The 22,360-nt window shown below is 34.0% G+C and overlaps 2 protein-coding genes across 3 annotated transcripts in view; one reads left to right on the forward strand and one right to left on the reverse strand.

Moving 5' to 3' along the window:
- The window catches only part of LOC117179102 (elongation factor-like GTPase 1), a 495,923-nt gene that overhangs the window by 373,167 nt on the left and 100,396 nt on the right, over nt 1-22,360 (forward strand). The window lies entirely within an intron of this gene.
- LOC117179104 (protein giant-lens) lies at nt 688-21,471 on the reverse strand. Its single transcript, XM_033370771.1, has 4 exons — nt 20,700-21,471; nt 4,424-4,644; nt 4,020-4,200; nt 688-1,766 (listed from the first exon to the last, which is right to left on the reverse strand). The coding sequence occupies exons 1-4, from the start codon at nt 20,976-20,978 to the stop codon at nt 1,512-1,514; spliced, it is 936 nt and encodes a 311-aa protein (XP_033226662.1). The 5' UTR covers nt 20,979-21,471; the 3' UTR covers nt 688-1,511.

Below are 22,360 nucleotides of genomic sequence, written 5' to 3' on the forward strand. Positions count from 1 at the left end.
CTCTCTCTATGAGACCATACTTCTCTTTGTAATAATAAACTAAAATCATATTAATTTAATTTCTTAATTTTTCGTATTTTGCTTCATATATTGCAGATTTTGAATTATGAAATTTTAAGCTTAAGTTAATATTCAGCGACCTCGAACACCCCTGTACAGTACAAACATATAGATGATCATTGGACTGACGGATTCCAAAATAAAATGGATGTGTAAGCCCGAAAAGGTTAAAAAAAACATTAAATAACAATTATTAAAAGTAGTCTAATAACGCTGGAAATGACAAAGGAATTTATTTTGTGGAATTTTCTCTTTTTTCTTAATAGAATCATTCACCACAATCATTTAAATAATTTTTATTGACAATTCTTTACAAACATTTATCAAATAAAATTTGATATTGTTTTAAACTAACCCTTAAAGGGTATCTATGTTTTATTCCTTCTATTTAAGCAATAAATTATACAAATTTCGTATGTGCTATCAGGTGCTGTATATAAAAATCTAATACTTTCAAGTTGGTTTTTCCAATAGGACATTTTGGCTCCCTCTGTCGAGTCAGTCGAAAATTATAATTCGCTTTATCGATGTAGTAACTACAATTCATTTTTTAAAAACGGATAAGTTAAAAATGAAGCTTACAAAAAACTAAATTACTAACAAAATATAATAAAATAATAGCCTTATCCTATAACCATTTTATTATGTACATGTAGTAGTACTTAGACATAAAGTTGCCTCAATTCGATCAATTGATAATAATAGTTCAATAGTTTACATAATAAAAAAATAATAATATTAGATTAATAACTGTACAAATAAAACACACTAAGCATAAACTGTTAAACAGATTTATATTATAACAAGGAAAAGATACTGGAAGACCAGATTATACAATTATACATTTTCAATCATTTTTTAAAAATTTTTAACGGATTCGTCGACAAAAACAAAAATATTTCGCTTTTCTGATTTCTAACACATACTTTCAACATTAGTCTTAAATTCTATGATAAAATCGTACATATTTTTAATTTCTTACCAACTGTCGGTACAGAGGGAAATGCCATCTCTTGGTAACTAATCGCCGATTTTCTGTTTAAATGAAACGGTTTGGAGCCTTCTAAAAAATATTAAATCAGAAATCGAAAAAGCGAATTTCAACACTTGTTCCTTATTTGTAACCTTATTTCTAATATCGTTTTTCTTCATTTACTCACGAGAAACAAAACATGCATTCACACGTATCCTATATCAAAGAATTCCCTAAATACATTATATTACTCCCATATTTGCTTTGAGCAAAGTCCCGAGTCATTCGAATCATGCAATCAATTTATAAAATAAAAACTTTCCTTCTTATCCGGGTGCATTCATGTTTGGGCTGGAATTTGCCCCAATATTCCCAGAAGCATCAAAATACTCGGGAAATCTTGAGGCAAAATTTTTCAGAGTTTTACCGCCAAGATTATTTACATCCTTCTCTTTTTTTATTTCAAATAAAGTATTTTCTATCTGAGTTTAAAAACCTCTGACCGATTGGAATGATGTGGTGGTGTGCAGTAGGCAGCATAAGTTTTGATGTCCATTCCTGGATAGGATCTCGAAGGCATAGTTCCTGGGTCGGTGTGTTTTCTCGGACATCTGAGTCCTTTCGAACATTGACACAACGCAGAAACACTCACATCTTCTATTGCTGCATTTGGCTTGTTCCTTTTCTTAACAGTGAAAAGTTTGCATGGCTCCTTGTGCGCACACTTCATTTTCTGCAAAATAAATGTCAATTGTTAAATTATTTTATTGTATGTAGTAATGAAAGGGTCCAGGGAAACAATTGCCTACTCTAGGAACAATTTTACTTGAAAGACCAAATACTTTTAGAGCTTTCAATGTCTATTTAAATCCAAAAATTTGGTTGGAAATTGTAGATAAAATTAAATTTGTCACACAGATTTTCCATGAAGCCCTTCAAATATCTCAGAATTCTTAACACACATTTAATTTGCTTGTATATAACAGTGCTCTGCACTAACAAAACAAAGCAATCGGTTCACATCAAATTGGTGCATTTGTCCTTCTTTTGTAAAATTACTATTAATAAGTGTATAAAAATCCAATTTCGTAAATATTTTCAATCACTTGCTAAAAATAATATTCATGAAACTCAACTATTTTTACATAATTTACTGAGACTTTGTTGAGAATGACGTTTTGATAGGCTGATTACGACGACGATAAACTGATGCAAATGTCGGTTTCGATGTGAAAAAGAAAAATGAAGTTCCATAAAATTTAACTCTATGCTTAATACGTTTGTATTCTTGAATTACTGATTTTTGAGACCATTTTTAGGATTTAAGATGTCCTGGTGCACAAACGTTTACAAGAACCTTCAAAAAGTATAATTTATTCTACAAAACACCTTAATAAAGGGTAATAATCTATGTTACATTTTTTGTCAAGAGAAGAAAATTATTATTGCAGGTGAAAAATGTTTTGACTATTTAGAGTTGAATGAATAATTTTATTGAATGCTCAAAATATGCATTTTTCGATTTATAATACTGCGCGAAATGTCCTCTCGTGAGAAAAAAGAATGTTTCTTGACACAAAGAGAATGATTCTCTTTGTGTCAAAAATATATTCATGAAGTTTAAAACAAAACAGGCCGGAAAACGATGCTTTAGTTTCAAGACCATTTTTTCTGAGTGGAATTCAATCAAATTTTCATATACTGATTTCCAAATTTTAGAAATTCTTAAAAGTATTTTAGGAACCTACAAATATTTGTCAACCAAGGACAAAAAAGGCTAAAAAATTGTATCTAACAAACAAATTTGACCAAATTTAGGCTAAAACAATCATGCAATATTCAACTAATAAATCAATAAAGCTTTTTTACTCCTATCAGTGAGCTTTCTGATTTTTCTTCAAATAATGAGAATTTAATCTTAATATAATATATAATGAAATAAAATAAAATCAAGAACTAAAAAAAATTATGATGAAAACTAAATTATTTCATGCAAGAAAGAAGTATAACGATAAAAATTAGATGGTTTATTTGCATTAGCATCTTTACCGGCATGACATTTGGTTTTACACTGATCTTTCCTAATCCTCTTTTTGGCTTCCGGACTCTTGGTTTTATTTTAAACTGAAATGAAATGAAGTTTAATTTTTTCTTATTTTAGAATTCTATTATTTTTTACGCTCATAAATTTCACAATAACTTGCACTTTTAAACATTTTTTCGTCCCCGAACAAATTTTTGAAAATTTTTTTACAAGCTTTATATTATACTTCTTTCTCAATTATTGGGCCTTTTTTAAAATGAGAACTAAACCTATCTGCATCATATTTTATTTTGAAACCTGATACTTTTCGAATAAGAATTTACATACATTTGATCAAAAATAACGTATAAAAGATAAGTCTGAAAATAAATATATAAAGGGTTTTAAGCAACGTTTTGAGAACTTTTCACTCTCTTTCCTTGCTAGACTTTGCTCAATCAATTCTTTATAAATCATGAATAGAAAATATTTTTATGTAGACCACAAAAATGAAATTTTTATCAGTTCGCAGAGTCAGATTCGCAGTCGTCGTTTGAAATGGTATTTAGTTGATACCAAAAATATCTCGAATTATTTTTATTAGGTGATAGTTTATCCTTAAACCAGCTGAACAAAGAAAATTGTCCAAATTTGATATTTTATACCGAACCTTTTTTGAAAAAACATAGTGCATATACATGTGTGTGTGTGTGTCTTGGGCATATGCAAAAAATGGTGCGAAATATAAAAAAATGAACAAGGAATTTTTTGTAGGACTCCTCGAGAGGAACAATTTTTAAAAAAAATACTTCGTACCTGAAACTAAAAGCATTTTTAAGTTACAAAGAATATACCAAAAAATCCATACTTTCTGAGCCAGGTCTACCGCTACTACTATACTGAACGAGGCCTTGAAATATTCCTGTTTAAAATTGAAAAACTTGTTTCGTAACTTAAACTTACACTTTGGGGAGAACAGCCAAAATAGAAAACTGGCGCGAATGGTGCGTAATTTCCCTTCTCTGTCTTAGACAGATCCCTTCGCAATAAATAAGGAACACCTCCTGGACGACACCTGCAGAAAACACGTTGGACAGTCGTATTATTTGGCCCTCCATACGGTTGCAATGACCACGTGACATCCCTATAAATAAAATCTTTATTACACAATCAATGATGTATCTCTATAAAAAATATAAACATGCAGTGAGCATTCGAATAGCAATACGATAACCTGATTAACTCACTGAGAGAGCCTACATGAAAATTGGAGTAAATCAAATATACGTTTGACGCAAATAAACTGAAAATATGTCATCTAATTGTGAACAAAAATGTTTGAAAACAAAAAAATTGACTCTACTCACTTAAAGTAATGGCAGTAAGGTATTCTCATCACAGCTTCACAAAACTTGTACTGTTTTGATCTGTCTTCAAGGGTGTGACCATCGTCAGCATTAGGTGTGCTAGGACATGCACGACCACCTGGACAGCGGCAGAATCTTTCAACCCATGGTGCTCCATACAAATCGACTTTACTGCAAATTTGATTTTTCGAGGCACATTCTGGCAGATCTTCTTCACCAAGCTGAAAAAAAGAAACTTTTAAATTTCCCCGTTCTCTAAAATATCAATAAATTTAATTGAACCTTTGCTGATATTTTACTTCACTGTTTGAAGAATACCCGCAGATCAGTTTTAATTTCGAGATATGACTCGCATCAGAGACCTATTCAAAATATTGTTTTTATCGGAAAAACAGGTTGACTTTATGGACTATTTTCTTAATGTCGAAGTTATTCCGATATTGCTCCATCAAATATAGGGATTAGACCGGAAGCTGAGGGCTTGGTAACACGTTAGCAAAAACGCCTTACTGTACCAATCTCGGTCTCTCCCTTTACTTCGTTTTGTCATCTGCTCAGGTATCTCCAACAGAAGGATATCTATTTATGTTTTGTATATATGTAAGGCGTTTGTGCTGCCGTACTCGAATCCGTCGATCTCGTATTTTAAATCAGACGGTTGTGCAAACTCTTTCATGGCGCTTACAAACCGGCTTCATTCATACTCGCGAATGAAAAATGTATCACGTGTTGAGTGAATGGCCCCTTAATTACTTTTAGTGCCGGCCAAGAAACACGGTTTCGAAAACAATTTGCGACACTTAAAGAGTAAGGTTTAACTTGTCAACATTAACAAGCTTCTAATTCCCATTAAATAGTCAGATAGACTATAGAGTATCATCTTGTTGAACTACCATAAATCTCTGACGGCTAAATTGTCATCGAAAGAGTAATTTTGATGAAATTTTTTAAATAAAATTTATGTATGATTTCTAAATCATTTTTTCTCTTCTGAATACCTGATTCCAATCTGATTTGGATCACAATACCTGGCTGGAAGTTAACCAAAAAAAACCGGAAATAATACATTTTTAAGTATAAAAACCTATTTAATCTCTTTACATTGTCTACCTTGATATCACAATAATCATTAAGACTTGAACAGTTAAACATTAAAAGTGTTTAAAATCCAACAATTTTGAGAGTAACATGTTCTAAGTTCATGAAGTGTAAACCGAAAATTAATCAAAGTTTTTAAAAACTAAACTATATTAATTATATCAAATTAAATAATAATTGGCTGTTAAAATTGAAAAAGGAATAATTCTAAATCTATATTAAAAATTTAAATTTATCAAATTGAAACGTTTAAAGTTCGAAGTTTTTAAGATCATTGTATATTTTTAAATCGGAAGCTTTAATATGAGCTTTAATGTGAGCGTACCACAAATATTTTCGGTGAGCCGAGACGCTTCGAATTATTTTCAATATTCAACTCATTTCAAATTCGCATATTCATAAATTAGACGACACTGGACAGTTGAAAACATTTCAAATTATTATTTGAATATTTGTGCTACGCTCACCGAATATCGGTGAACCTAGCTGCACTTTCCAGTTTCCTTGCGCTCGACGAAAATACTTGTCCTGTGCTCACCGAATTTCGGTGATCCTAAATACGGCCTTTCTTATTTTTCTTTGAAAATAAAATTCTATAAATCTTGGCAAGTGAAAATGACTGTGAATTTATTGTTTGGAAGAAAATCCTCTAAATTGTTATCATATAAAGTATATTTAATGTATACAATTGTCAAATTTATAATTGCTTATAGGGTTTAAATGCTTAATTTCAAAGTAGTTTTAGCCTGGATTATGAAAACTCTTTTCAGGAACATTAACCTCTGAACTAGAATTTCTGTAATTACGTCAGTAGAGTGGAATGACGATAATTCTATAAAAATCCATGTTATTTCAGAACCGAAATTTTTCAGAGAACGAAATAATAAAATCTCTTTATCGGGCACTGAATCTACCGAGAGACTGGTCCTGCTTCCTGTAAACTTTCCAAGGAATACATTAACATTAATTTCCTAGAGAAAGATCGATCAGCAGTCAAGAGTAAGCACGACCTGTTTCTCTTTGAGCTCTGAAGATTTTGCAGTGCATTTCAATAATGCCAGAAATTATCTTGCATTACGGGTGATCGTTAAAGGTCAATATATGTGCCTACCAGTAACATCTTGTCCGAAGGCACTCAACTTCTCAAAGAGCTGAGATTTTTGCGCATGAATTTGCATTGCGTGCACTGTGCAGCCAAATCTAAGCAGTGTCCCGCAATTTACGTTTATCAGTTCTCACCTTATATTTCGAAAACCTTTATGGCGACTGGCTGCAAGATTCAACTTTACGGTTTACACGAGACATTCTCCAGTTTACAGCTTCGTTCTCATTTCGAAATCTTCCTCAATGTCCTTCCAAGGACGTTAAAGTCTTAACGACTACCCAGAAGAAAGCGGTACACTCAGAAAATGTGTTCCAAAATGAAAGAAATACTTCGACAGACATTTCTTTGAGTAAGAAGAAATTCTCAGATAGGAAAATTAAATATTTATTTCAGTCATAAAATCTAAATTACAAATTTCTAAGAGCATCATTTACATTGGTTATAACATCGTTATGTACGTTATTGATGATAGATATTTCTTTGCCAGACAAATTTTTGAATGCGATAATCAATTAATTTTGCGTCGTAAGATTTGAAATTTCCATGCTATTTTCTGTTGCTTCCCATTTTTCAAAGTTTTTATATCGACCATTTTTCATCATTATTAATAAATACATAGTCGATCAGCGTATTTCGCAGCTTACAGCACCTTTCAGCACATTTCAAGCTTACAGCTTGAAGTAATTAATTTTACAATTTAAAATTTAAATTGAACAATATTTTATTTAAATTTAAAAGCCACATGTTTTTGGCATATATTATTATATAATTATATATACGCTTTGAATTGAATTTTGTTTCAGAGGAGTTTAATTTGAAATTATTCGATTTCAGAAGCTTCTAATTTAAAATAATTACATTTTGAACCATTTGAACTTAAAATAGATTGAAATTTCTCTTCTCGAAACAATTTGAATTTGAAATCATTCAAGTTTGACAGCTTTTAAAGCAAAATGATTCCATTTTAAATTATTCAATTTATTTTGAACACTTAGAACTTACAATTGATACGTCATCATCATGGCTTTAAATTTGAAATCAAACAGTATCTAGCAATAATTGAATTTTATACACTTGTAAGGCGAAAATGATCAAATTCTTAAAATTTGAAAGCAAAATTCAACATTACAAACAAGTGTAAAATTCTTAGATTCTTAATTTTTAATTCTTTCTGAGAGGCCACTTTTGACTTTTTTTTTACCAGAGTCATAGAACATTTCGAAGCCTGCTGCTTTGCTATGGAAATAGGGGCAAAATATTTTTCGTAATTTGGAAGGAACGAAAGAACTTGAGGATATCATCGATAGACTTTTGAAAAAGCAATTGGTATTCTTCTTGAAGCCCATTGATCATTCCTTGTGAAAAGGAGGCTTTGGAAAAATGTGTGAAAAGCAGGCACCTGGTGCTAATGGAAATGATGAGGAAATGAATAAGATCGTAGGCGTAACATGATTTTAGAAAAGACGTGCGGGTTTACCTGCGTCTCGGACACAATGCTAGGACGTCACTGCGTAAACCCAGTAGCCGAATACGGTTTCGGTTGTTGATACACGTGCGTGTGTGTGGGTGTGTTGTTATGTGTTTGTGTTATGTGTATATGTGTGTGTATTATATTAAGGAGATACTTTATGGCCCTGGGTGCAGCATCGCATACGCAACACTCCCAGTAGCTGTTTACCTTACAAGGTGTATTCATGAGATAACGCTCGAAATTTGAATTTTAGAGAACAATGCAGATTTTCACATTTCTTCATGTTCTTCTACTGGGCACACTTTTTTTATGATCAGCTACCTACAAAGCATACTAATTTGTATATGTGCATATATTATTTTGTTCTATACAAACATGCTGAATGTCAATTATCAATATATAGTCGAATATCCATATACCTTTAAAAAAGAGATTCAAGGTCATCAAGGATAACCTGTGATAGGTTATGGGCCCATCTCGATTTTCACACTATAATATTATTTAACTTAAATTTACCTCCGGAATAAATTCATCTTGAACTCTGTAAGTGACTCTCTAAACTCTAACGTCTCAAAGCACCGTATTAATGCCAGGCGAGGGTGTAAATTATCTGAAGAAGTCACGGGGACGTTTAATGCCGACATTGGCGTGACGTTTATGACTCTCGAAAAAGGGCAATACATTAAAGCGAAAATACGTGCAGGTATTCAGGTAGGACATAATTATTATTTAACGCTAAATTCGCTTTGCGGAATGACATTAAGGTGCAATTAAAGTCGAGTCAGCTGTAAAACTCTTTCAAGTCCAGCAGTACCTGTCACAAGTGAACGAATCAAGCAACTTTCCTTCCACGGCAAATACAGGGTACTTTTTTTTTGCTTTTGAGATTTCGGAGAGGAGTGAGACTGTGTCGTGGAACTCTATTATTCAGCCTCAAGCAAAATCCAATGTGGACCCTGACACTCACAAACATTATATCTCTTTTTTGGCAGATCGTTGTGCGAATTGCGTATACGGACTTACGAGTTCCCCGACCAAGATATCCTATTTTCTTTCCAAGAGTGCACGAAAGCGAGGTATCGTGACGTTTGCCTGGAAAAAACAGGGTAACTACTCCCTGTCAGAAAAAGTAGCAGGTTATGGGCCAAGAACCTAAATTTTGCATTTAAATGCCTGTTAGAAACTCAAAACAAAAAAAGTAAAAACAATTCATATATAATGAATTGAAGGAAATTCAATATGACTTCAAATAAACTATAGGCCATTCAAAGGGATTCAAAAGAATTAAAAGAACGGAAAGGATTTCAAACTACCAACTACTTTGGTTTGTAAAATATACCGCTGTTACTTTATTGGCTTGCATAATCATTTTTCTTGTTGATATCACTACCCGCATTGTTACTTCAACAAATCGGGTAGTGTAACACTAATAAGAAAAATTGTTGTATCAATTAACCAATAAAGTAGCAGCAATATGATAGATTTCCATATTTTAGTGTAAAATGTGTACAGCAGGCGTTACTTTTCTACTACAATATGGCCTAATTTATTCAGATTAATCTATAGAATTCAAGAGAATTCCAAAAATGTCAAGGGAATAGAAAATAATTCAAAAGACTTCGAAAGAACAGCTAATTAACAACTAAATTTCGCTCATTTGACAATGTTAAACTAATTTTAATTAGCTTTATGCTTATCGCTGATTTATATTTTGAGAAGAGATGAGTTGAAGAAAACTCGAAAGAATGCAAAGGAATTCAAGATAAAAATGTAAACAATCCATAAACCATCAAAATAGTCCATAAACTCTCAAGAATCATACTGAAAATCAGAATAAAAAAATGTTAAATTAAAATTTGTTTAAAATTTTTCAGTACTGTCTATATTTAAAAATGTTCAGAGATTGAAGTTTGAACTCTTTCTTAAAGTGGAAGGATTTAAAATTTTCATTTCTTTAAAATCAAAATTGTGTATATCATTTCCATTCAAATTGAAATTTATGAATTTATACTTTAAAGATAGCGAACTTAATTAAATTCAATTCAAAAATTGTTTCTACGAAAGTCATTCGTTTCGAATGGAAAAACACTTTCCCATTGGTTTGCAATCGTAATTTAACAACTGAAGCTTAATTTGGAAGCGCGCCATCACCCATCCTGCAGCAGGTGAATGGATTCCGTCCGGCAAGTAGGTGTAGACGTTGTACTACGTTAGTTACGACAGTACGTGGGATCCGCGAAACCTCACGAATCGTGCTAAACTGAAACATTTTACCGCCACTTTCAACCCATTTTATCTCAAGGATAAACTCAATTTTATCCAATTCACAAGTTGCGACAGAAGTTGTAGAAAGTGTTTCAGGGTTTTTACTTTTTAAATTCGAATATTCAGAAAATTAAAAAAGAGCCGGAAGTGATCGGAGGGAAATTCTGCTGCTGTAAATTCCGCTTAACCTAAATTATACAGCATAGAAATTATACAGTCGTTAAATATAAATTATCCTTTGCAGGTTTGGAAAATGTGGGATTTTCCTTTGCGAGCAAATTTTCCCCGGATGTAAAGGAAAAACCCATGGAAGCGAATTAGTCTCCGGCAGTAGTGAAATAATAGCTGAATAGGCTTCTTTAAGAAATAGCGGAAGTCGTCGGGAGAATGAGCCGGAAGTCCCCACTCGGTTGTTGACAATAGCCCCAGAACCACGTGGTCCTGGTCTACGAATCAAAACATCATTTTGCCGCGCTGATCCTTCCGAATACCTTTTTACCTGTAACCAGCTTACGGAAGTGTGCTTGGCAGGCATTGGGCCATTTAACAATGATAAATAAACTTAGGACCACAGACAAGAGAATATTTACTTGTCAAACGCAAACTTCCTCTACTCTCTGTCAATATCAAATGTTGCAATTCACTGGGAAGAATGTGTGAAAAATTACGTTCCTCAGCTTTTCACCCATAGAAAATTTTTGTGTTTTTAGTTTTTATTATCCTTTGATAAATAAATATGATTTTAAAAATATTTTAAAACAATTTTCCAATGTTGGAGATTTTTCACGTATAGATAGCATCTGGCTAGATTTACGTTTACGTCGAACGTGCCAGCCACGTGCTTCCATTCATGAAAATGGTGAATATAGTCTCTCGGAGGGACGGTCGTGCACTTTACGAAGAGAGACTCATTTCCTCTTTTCTTCTTGCTCTCTCACCGCGAACAGCACGACACCATCCCTCGAATAAATTCAATAAATGACGACAGACAAATTAGCATTTGAGTGCTTTGCATTTCCTTCTGCAGTGTCCACCCTCGGCAATCATCCGCTATTAGCCTTTATATCTTTACAAGGTATAAGCATCAACCGGCGACGGGCAAAAAGATTTAAGTAATTGTCGCAGCTCTTGAGAGATTAAATCTTCAGAGCCTATTATTGTGTTAAGCTGAGGATCGATCTTCCCCCTATCCTGTCTATGCATATCTTGCCCAATTCACATTTTATATCTTACAATAAATTTTCAATTACAATTTCTAAACCGATTTAAAGGTTTCTCTTTTTTAAAAGTTAAACTTACTGGATTTTTAAGGCAAAAAATCTTTCTCGTGGCCGAATTCCACAAGAAAGTTACATCAATTTTTTATTTGAATTAAACAATAGCGAAAACTCTTAAGTTTTTATATTTCTGTTACCATCTTTGCGTTGGACCCATTCACTGATATATCTTTGAAAACCTATAATATAGAATTAAGAAATTCACGTATAGAATGGAGATTTTTACTGAGTCGATAAAACTTCTCTTTTTTTTTAATTGTTACGAACACGTGAATTTAAAAATGCTGGCTTCTGCTGTATGTTTACGGTGTAGAATGCCTTAATTATACTTATTTTACTGTTAAGTATTTTTTTTCTTGGAACCATATTTTTCATATGGATGATAATATTCATATACAACAGATTGCCATTAATGACGCTGGATATTATTATAAAATTGTTTATGAATATTTTAAGCTCTATTTTCATCATAATTTACACATTCGCCAAATAGGCACCTAATAAGTAGAAAATGCAAAAAGCTATATTGGTTGATATCGCATTTGCTATAATTATAACAGCTGATGTTAACCAATCAAGTACAATAACATACGTCACTTTTAACAATTATTCTGTTTATAGAAATGAAATAAATGTATAAATGTTATCTACAATGAAAAGTTCTATTGAGGGCGCATAAATTTCGCAATTCTATAAATTTTTGAGGAAATATCAATGAATCGGACCAAGTAAGTAGCCAAAATATGAAGCATCATGTTTTTTGTTATTTTCGAACTCAAATGCCTAACAAGTTAACAATTTTTCAAGTCTGCCGCAACAAACCTCTCGTAATTTTAATAAGCTTCTTTTTAAAAGAAAAACAACTTTCAAATCTGTTAAGAAAATGCCTGGATCAATTTCTACCAAAATAATTTTTTTGCAGTTTGTCGAGTGAGTTCTTTAAAATAGATTTCAAAGAAAACAAGATTCTAGATGCACATTCGTTCCAAATTTTTTTCAGGGTCTTATTCTACGGTACTTTATTTATTAAACTTTAAATTTCAAATCGGAATAAAGGTTTCGTAGTAAGATTATTTTCTTAAAGTAAGAAAATTCTTAATGTTACGTTTATTACTATAAAATTTAATTGAATTTGGTCAGAAGATTAGATGGGCGAAGGAATGTTTTGCAACTTTTGTCGGGCGGATTCGAGTGAAGACCCTCCACGCAAAAGATAGACTGTCTCGTAACTGCTCCATTCAGAGGTTGTCAATCCAGATAATGAGGCAATCACGTACGTCCTGTATGCTGGACTGTTATATCCAAACGTAATAAACCTTTTTTTATTATTATACAGGGTGGCCACATGTCAGGGAAGTCAGGGAAAATAAAGTATGTAAAATCAACCCTTATTTTAAAAATCAACCGCCTGTGTTGCAAAAGCGTATTAAAAATGAAACCATCTAAAAGAAAAATACTTAAAAACTATTAACACGGCATTTTCAAAGCATGACTAAGGAGCAAAATTATGACTGATGCAGACTGATGCCAAAAATTGTATGCATTAACTGTTGAAATTGTTGTGCTCTTAATTTTTGTGCTCTTTCTTTATTTTCTAATGTCACATAAATCGCTTTTGTAAAATTAACCCGTCTATATAAAAGAAACACCCTGTAATGAAAACACGTATTGAAAAAAGTCAATATATACATAGATAGAACTTACTTATAAAATAGTAATATGGTATTTTTAAGCATAATTATTTCTCATCAAAATTATTTTCCAGTCTATGTGTGTATATTCAAAAAATATAATTTACCTTTTTCGATGCATCTTTTAATGCATGTAAACAACTTCCAGCAAACAATTATGAACGAGTAAAATCCATTTTTATATAAAGAACAATCTAAATGTCCAGAACGCTTGAAAATTTTGTGTGAGTAGACTTTTTCTAAAATAATTTTTTCAAATAGTTATCAAAACTATTTTTAAAGATAAGTTAAAATTGTTGTGAAATCCTAAAAAGCACTTTTGTTAATAAGGATGCTGGGGATCTACATGTATGTTGTAAAATACATTTTGGCTTTTATCTGTGTTTTATCTTTGATCTTTTATCTGCGAGAAACATTTGCCCAAATCACATTAGAAAAAAATGCATACCGTTTTGTACAAAATTGTCATATAACACCAATATAATTAAGATTAACTTCACGATAAGGGCAGTTTTTGGGGTTAATGAAACTTGACCATTTACAGCATTGAATCGATAAAAAAAATCAAGTGAATTATCTACCTGGATAACGTTGAAGTTGTATGGGTTTCTCTAATGCAGTTGTCCAGAAATGTACATAGTCTACCACTAATCAAATTCAAACGAATTTTGCGATAAGGATAGTTTCATAGGAATACTAAAACTTATTCCTTACAACATTGAGTCGATAAAAAAATCATGTTGCCGATCTACCTGGATAAGGTTGAATTTATATGGGTTTCACTCCAAAAATGTACATATTCTACTACCAATTAAATTCAGACCAATTTTGCGACAAGGGTATTTTTTGGGGGATGCTAGAATTTCATACCTCAGAGCATAGAGTCTATCGACAACCCAGGTGACTGATATACCTGGATAAGTTCGACATTTGAGGAGTTTCGATAGTAGAAGAGTCGAAAAGATTCTCAAACGCGTTCTCATCAGACTTAGTCATACTTCACGTTAGACTTTAGAGGTGGTTTCCTGGGGTAGTTGGAACATAATTCCTTACCATATTAAGCCGATGGACAAATCAAGAAACTGAATTAACTTAATAAAATCGAATGTTGACATGTTGTGTTTTATATCACATTGGAAAGCAGATAAATAGCAAAAAAATTCTAGCCTAGTCATTTTTTAATACATAAAAAAATACTTTTTTCATTACGGGGGGGGGGGGGTAATTTTTTAAAATAAGGGTTGATTTTACAAAAGCGATTCATAGCGTATTGTAAAGCCAAAAAATAGAAAAAAAATCTAACCTAGTCATTTTTTTGTAATTTCATGATTTTTGTAGAGTGCCGCTGAGTTGACAGCACGATAGCGCCGCCCTCTTTTCTCAAAAACTAATTAAGAGAAACAAACTTTTTATAGTTGTGAAAAATATCAACAAAAAAAAAGCATAAAATATCCATTATATGAAATTTTATTGTTCGTTAGTGGCGCCGCTGAGTTGTCTGACTTTAATTTATCCATACTGCCATATAAAGCACATTTTTCTGGCTTGTTTTGCTACTTTGCTTGGCATATTATTGAAACCTTATTCGCTTTTGTAATAATTTCCTGTCAGGGAAATTCGTCTAAATGTCAGGGGAAAGTCAGGGAACTGTCAGGGAAATTAAAATATTCAATCTTGTGGCCACCCTGTTACAGTCACCTTGCAATTATCTGGTTTGACAATTTCTCAAGGAATGGAATTGAAATCGGGGAATTTTGAAATATGCAGAAATCACTGAGACAACTATATATCTTAAATTACAATATATGTCGTAATTCCTGCGCTATATATCGTAATTATCGCATTATAATATCACAGAATCGTGATATCGTACATTGCAAGTTTTTACATTATATACCGCATAATTGTGCAATCTATAATGTAAGAAACGGGGATTCCCATCCGTCAGTTACATTTTGGGCTTTTGCTAAATGTTATTGAATAAGTTCTAATTCGTCTACAATAATGTGATTTATTTCGACGGAAATATATCAGTAAGAAAAATTTTTTTTGTGTTTTCTGTTGTTGATTCTGCATGTTTTACCGAAATTTGCTCACTTCAGCGCAACGAAGTCGACGAGGTCAGACTTATTTTCCTAACCTCAGTGAAACTTCCGCCGAAATGTTTAATCATTAACCGTTGAAGCTCTTACCTGCAACAAATTTTTAATTTTCTCTGTGATTGTTTTAAATCTGACTCATAACTCTGCCATTTTCCCATTGCTGCTAAGGATGCCGTATACGACAGCAGATGACAGCGACAAAATTTAACTTCATTTTTTTCTGTGATGTTAGTGCATTATAACATCGTACAAAGCTCCGGGACCTGATTGTACGTTATCATATTGCGCTTTCTTGCAATATAGAGGTTTTGCGATATCATTGTGCGATATCTTTTTCTCCGTGATCATCTGATACAATTAAAGAACATTCTATACAAATAATCTTAGGACATATTTTCTGTTTGAAATTGAGAGCAGGCTATCCAAAGAATATTTTTCAGAGCTGCGTCCCAAGTGATGGTCGATTTTTTTGTTGTCTTTCTTGGGTAATTTTCTATATACCAGAGTCACGTAGTTAGTATTTACACGTAAAGAAGGTAACGTGCAAGTCGTGGTGCGGTAGCGTGGACGGTGAAGAAACGTTCGAGGAAATGGTCTTCCGCCGTTCTACTACTAAGCATTCGACTTTTTGCGACGTCCGTCTCCCTCTTCCCCAGGCGCTTTTTGTTTCTTCGTTATTTCTCTCGTTTCTCGAAAGAGAGAGCGCAATCATTTTAACGAGACTAATCGGTTCCAATCCGATCGCTTATTTCCCGTCTTTCCCACCCTTAATTTTTTGTTGAATAAAGGTCGATTCAAAACCAGTAGCTGTTCTCCTAAACTATATTTTAAGTGTCAATTTTGAATTTGAAACATCAGCAACAGATGGAAGAAAGTCTTGGATCAAGTTGAAGGCAATGTTTTTCTTTAAACTGCTTAGTATATAGGGCTTATGTATCACAACTTTAGTTTCTGCTTGTTTCTTTGTTGCTGGTCACGAAGATCTGACGCACGTGTCTCGGATCAACATAGAATTAATGCAAAACGACGTCAGACTTTGTAGAACATACATTTTTTGTCTACAATTTGACTGGTAAATAATAAAGATATAGGCGTCACTTTTTATGATCTAACCAAATATGGATCGATCACTCTAGAATAAATCTCAAACAATTTGCATAGTTGTAAAAGTGACTAGGTAATAATTATGAGCATAAACATGAACATATGGTTGATACAGCGTCTTATATAATATTAAACTCTAAAACTTTCAGTACCATCAATAAATGGTCTAAAACGTAGAAATCCAGATTGGCCTTATTGACGATTTTGGCCCTAATAGATCTTTAATTCAACACACACAAGTTACAGCTTCTATCATCTCACAAAAAAGGCATGTCGCCAGGTATAAAACTATAGGATCATAAAATAGTTAAGCCCATAATGGCATCTTTAATTTGTTTTCTTCGTATTACGCACCACGCGTTGACCTAGATTCTCTACGTGAATGACTTTTACGAATGCGAGTGCGAATGAAAGGCTGAGTGAATGGAGAAATATTGAAACTAACGATAGAACGGACATATCGACCGTCGTGAGGACGATAGTATGAATATATATGAGGTATGAATGAAACAGATAGAAAGAATGAATGAATGAATAAATCAAGGAAGAATAAATTCCGCTGCGAAGGGGAAAAGGAAGTACATCTGGTGGGGAAAGGAAGAATCAGGAGTAGGAATGTTACGAAGAAAAAAAATAAAGGGTGCAAGGGAAGGAAATCTAGAAAATCTTTTTCTTAGTGTCCAATGTAAAAGGAGATTGCTGCTCCAGTGCAGGAACAACTAATATTGGAGGTCCGGGAAAATCATGATAATCGTTACCAATTGTAAGGACGATGAGTGTGATATCCTTACCTGCATTAGGAAAGGAAGTAGGGTACAAATAGAAAAGGAAAGAATGATAAAGAAAGGAAAGGGAAGGAAATCTAGAACAGGTGCACCTGGCGCCCAACGTAAAAGGAGGATACTGCTCCAGTGCATGGAACCAGGAATGGAAACGGTGGCAGTAAACTAAAATGGAATAATAGGGTACCGGAAGGACCCAACGAAACGATCCGGAAGTTCTCACGCGTCTCTCGCTTCTCCCATGACCGCAACGAACATGACACCTGGCACTCGGCTTGCACCCCGTAGATGACCGAGAGCTGAGGAGATTGCTTACATCTAACGTCCTGAACCACCAAAACCACCCTCTCGACACCTTCCTTTCCCTCCGTCTTCTCACGCCCTCAATATTGCTCACGAACGATGCACACCAGAAGCTGCCAGTGAAGCCTAAATCCTGACTGATGAGCTTTGGTTGTCATGAAGCCGTCAAACACGCACCCAATTTCAATTCTCCCTTGTTTTAGGTAACCCAAGAAATATTTCTGGTCTCAAGACGTATTAATAACTGCTTCTTGAGTATAATGAGCACTTTCTAGTTATTCTTGGCAACCTTATCTTATTTTTCTTACACGGCCTGCTTGTGGCGAGTCTGTAAAATTGAGTACTGATTCGAAAGTGATGGCCAAATTAGAAAAAACTTTGCTTTTCAGACTTTGAGCGAACGCTTCCTTATGATGCATACATTGATCTTCGAAATAGGGTTTAGATAGAACTTGATGGTCATCGTTTTATAAATCTCCGTCGGGAACCAATCTGCGAGGTTGATTATTGAATCGGGAGGTCATTGACAGATTAGAAAAAAATTTGTTCTTGAGCCTAAGCTTAACTACTTGCAATTTTAAAATACACCTCAGTTCAAAAATTCAAAAGTATACAAACAATTTAAAAAAATTAAGAAAACTTAAGAGAATTCAGCGAATCCCTTGACTATTGCACCCTTTGCGTCAGGGATATTTTCTTTGAAATATTATAAAGCACCTCTAGAATCTCTGAAATTGCAATAACCCGCGAGGGAATTATTACGAGCAATCTTATACTCCACCTGACAAAACATAGTGCACCAAAGCAATCCAGTTTACAATCAATCTTCCTTGAGCTTCCTTGAACTGGAAACTGCAGTTATTTTTAACAGGATAATTATGATCGCGACAGAAATAAAAACAGAGACAGCGAGATTAAGCGAGTTTAGGCGAGATGCCGATCTTCTCTCAAAATCGCAACAGCGAAAAACTCTCGGCCTCCATATTATTTTTATTGTGGCTGCTGTGCGCGTGCGGGACGGCGAATTGTCGTTGAACGGCAGGATGTCAATTGGAGTAAAAACAATTTTCCGGTGCGACGTGTAGAGCCGTCGACATTCTTCGAAAGGCGCGTAAAAATAAAAAGAATCTGGAACTTGATCGGCGACTCGTTATGAATGAAGCGACTCGACTTGCCGCGCTCACAACATAGACAACAGGTTCGAAACTTGAGTGGGCGCCACTCGTACCCTCAGGCTATGTTTTTACTCTTAAGCTTCATTCCCTAAGTCGGCAAGTGCAATTCCGACTAAGTTGACTGAAATGGACTTGAAATAAAATTATAAAATTCTCGACAAAATTGTGCTTTGAAAACTCTTTTCCCATGCTTTTTAAGGAACCTGCTGATGAGAACCAGGTGCTTCTGATCAAATAACAGTTCCATCTTAGGTTTCGGCTCGTATTTTTTAGCGCAGGGTGAGAAAGGGCTATATTATGTGACCCACAATACAAGTCTCAGGAAATTTTTTTCCAAGTAATCAAACTCATAGAAGATATATTTTCTTCAATGAGAAAATAACATAATTCAGGAGGAATTAGCCAGGAGAAAATTTGATGTACATCTGAATTAAAAAAAGTACAAATAATTGAATGAAATTAAGAAAAAGATTAATGAAATTCAAAATGATACAAAGAATTGAAATAATTTAAGTTAATTTGAAGATTTTAAGTGATTTCAAAAAATTATAATTTAAAGAAACGTACGAAGCCTGGTGATATCAATTGATCTTATATGTATAGCTGGTGAGGAGCTACTTTAGTAATTAGTCCTTAGGATTAAAATACGCACTTGAATACAGTAGGAGTTATTTAACTTATTCAAAGAATTTCAAATAAATCGAAAGAAGTTCCAAAGAGTTTAAAGACCCCAAATGATTAAAAACAATATACATTTTTTTAAAGGAGAAAGAACCTCGGTGAGTGTTCATAAGAAAATAAGAAATTGTAGGAAGTTGAATATGAATTTTGAAATTTTTGAAAGGAAATTGAAAATAATTCATGTTAGTTATGGTGATTACAAATGAATCAAACTTATTGAAGCGAATTCGAAAGAATTTATGGGAATTTAAGAGATATTGACAGATTTCATGATTCAAGGTAATTCGAGTAAGTTCAAGGATTATGATCATCATTATCACTCATGAGGAATATAAGATAATTCAGGAAATTGAAGAAGATTCAAAAGAAATCAGAAACAGATGCACGCGAAAATCCAGTAGTGGTTCATCCCTTGATAATTGAGATTTTTTAAAAAGTTTGTTCATGAACTAGGAAAACTTATTACTTCATTGTATGCAACATTATTATTGTCGTATTATTTGATATACATCGTTCATAAATAAGTTTCTCATTATATGAAATATTGAGATTTGACCCAATTTAACTAACTCTTGGAACTGCAAGATTCAGTGATTAACAACTAATCTGCAAATCGTAACTCTTCGCAATTGCGAAAACGTTTAATGCTTTCTGATTACCACATGCATTTGGTATGTGCATTGAGGTGAGTCTACTCCGTGCATTATTATTGACGATGAGAAAGTAAAAGGAAAAACGAGTTTAAGAGAAATCATTATTCAAATTTGAAAACGTACTTATCATATTGGGCGCAACACCTCAGCAATATTTTTCTAAAAGATGCTGCTTATATATCTTCAAGTACTTCCGGAACAGGATTATGTAACGGTATCAATCGGCAGATAAGCCAACGGAAATAGGTAAACCGGCGTTGGCAAATTCCTACCGTTGAATGAACATACAGTAACTCTTTGAGTCCAAGAACTAGATAGAAGCATGGAAACATGATAGAAACCAACAGTTGTCGGTCTCCGCACAGATAGCGAGTTTATTTGGCCAAGGCCACCTTACTAATATAAGTGGCAAACTTATGCATGCACTATCGCACATGAATCATTTTGCCTTGATCCTTCGAGAAGGTAGACTTCAGTATTTAATCTAAACTCATAGTGAAAGGCTTGTTCAATATAATTTAAGAATAATTGAGGAACAGAGACGAAATCAGAATCAGGTCTCAACTTACCCCAATTTGGTATATGACTATCTGGTCAGCCTGTTGGTTTTCTTTTTTTTGCTCATGCTGCTCGCGCCTTGGATGAGTGCTGTCGAGGAGATCGATCTCGATTGATACATCTTGAAACTTTTTAACATCCGACAATTGTTTCTTTTCATCAAGTGTATAGTAACTGTTCACATTGGCAGACTTCTCCTCAGTATGTGCCTGCTGAAGACCCAGGTTCTTACACTCGCTCCTGGGAAGTCTGGCAACCGAGAGAAAAAAGAAAACCACAAATCCTTTCATGGTGCTCGTCTGAATATCCTTGATCCTGCACACTTGACCCTCTTCTTTAACTTCTGTTCCTTAACAACGCTTGCCCGCCTCGCGAAAAATCGACAACGTAATCACAGTTTATTGTCGCCCGAGTCACCCAACACAAACCCACATTTGCCCGAGTTTTGTCTCACTTAAAGTCCATATTCATCAAGTTCCAAGTTTGAATCCTCAGATGATATTTGAAGTTTGAAAGTCAGATCGCGAGGAACACCTTCCGGTTGTTTGCTGGAAAGTGCTTAGACGAGGATTAGCCGGTTGTGGACCTCGTGGTAAGGTACGTCGTACAATTTCTTGAAGGCCCGCTAAAGGTAACTGCGGACTTGTGGTAAGGTTCTTTCGTCTTTCACTCAGAGAACTGCCTTGCTCACTCGACTCGCCCGACTCAAATGACTCGAATGACTCGTGGCTGGAGTGTAGTAGGTGAGTGCCTGCCGCCCGTAGAATGGCGCCCACGGGGTACACGAAGGTATGCCACTGTGAACTGGACTCTTAGGCTAGAAGCAAAGCATGAATGGGTGCCCCCACCTTTTCCTCTCCTAATGTCTCTCTCTCTCCCCCCCCTCTCCCTTTCCCTCACTCTGTCCCTCATCCAACGAACTTTTTCCACCAATCGTCCAATCCCACTCTTCTTCCTCGTTCTTTTCTTCCATTTTCTCTTTAATACAGCATCTTCTCTTATTCTCCGTTTTCTCCTATCCTCCGCATATTTTCCTGTATCATCGACCTATCGTCGTAATTCTGCGGTAATTTCTATTGTTTTTAAGCGGAAAATGAGAGATTAACCACTAGCAATTTTCACGTACACCTGAATTCAAGCGTAAAAGCAGGTTCCAGAGAATATAAAAAATTCAAAAACCTCATGAGAATTTAAATAAATTCAAGTTAAATTTAACAGAACTCAAAATATTGCAAAAGAATTCAGTAACAAGTGTATGCTTAAGTTTAGTACTGATAATTCCTTTTCTAATAGTTTTATCATTGTTAATGAACATCGAGGCGTTACCCACTAGCAACATTGAGTATAGGTGAGCCTGCATTCGAAAATTGAAAGAATTCCAGAGAATTCAGATAAGTACAAGTAATTCAGAGTACTTAAAAGAATTCAAAGGTCAAGCAGCACGGAGGGAACCGTTATAGTACATGCAACTATTTCCGTTTAATAATCTATAATGTCATAATGATAACTACGTGATGGTTAAAATGTACTAAACGCTGTTTAGTTCCATCAGGTTGCTTTTAATAAACAGAGTAGTACGGACCTTGGCTACCTATGTTTAATCAAAGCAACTACTTTGCATCATCGTTTAGCGAGGAATTGACCACTTTGATATTCCTGGTACACTCACTAA

Source organism: Belonocnema kinseyi, chromosome 8 (assembly GCF_010883055.1).
Source record: "Belonocnema kinseyi isolate 2016_QV_RU_SX_M_011 chromosome 8, B_treatae_v1, whole genome shotgun sequence".
In the NCBI taxonomy this organism is placed as follows: Eukaryota; Metazoa; Arthropoda; class Insecta; order Hymenoptera; family Cynipidae; genus Belonocnema; species Belonocnema kinseyi.

Bases quoted from the DNA above. Each gene is read 5' to 3' on its own strand.
- LOC117179104 (XM_033370771.1), bottom strand. From the start codon at position 20,978: ATGAAAGGATTTGTGGTTTTCTTTTTTCTCTCGGTTGCCAGACTTCCC. The intron at 4,645-20,699 runs GTAAGTTGAGAC...TCTTTTTTTCAG, and splicing joins TAGTCATATACCAAATTGGG to CTTGGTGAAGAAGATCTGCC. The intron at 1,767-4,019 runs GTAAGTTTAAGT...TTTATTTTGCAG, and splicing joins TTGGCTGTTCTCCCCAAAGT to AAAATGAAGTGTGCGCACAA.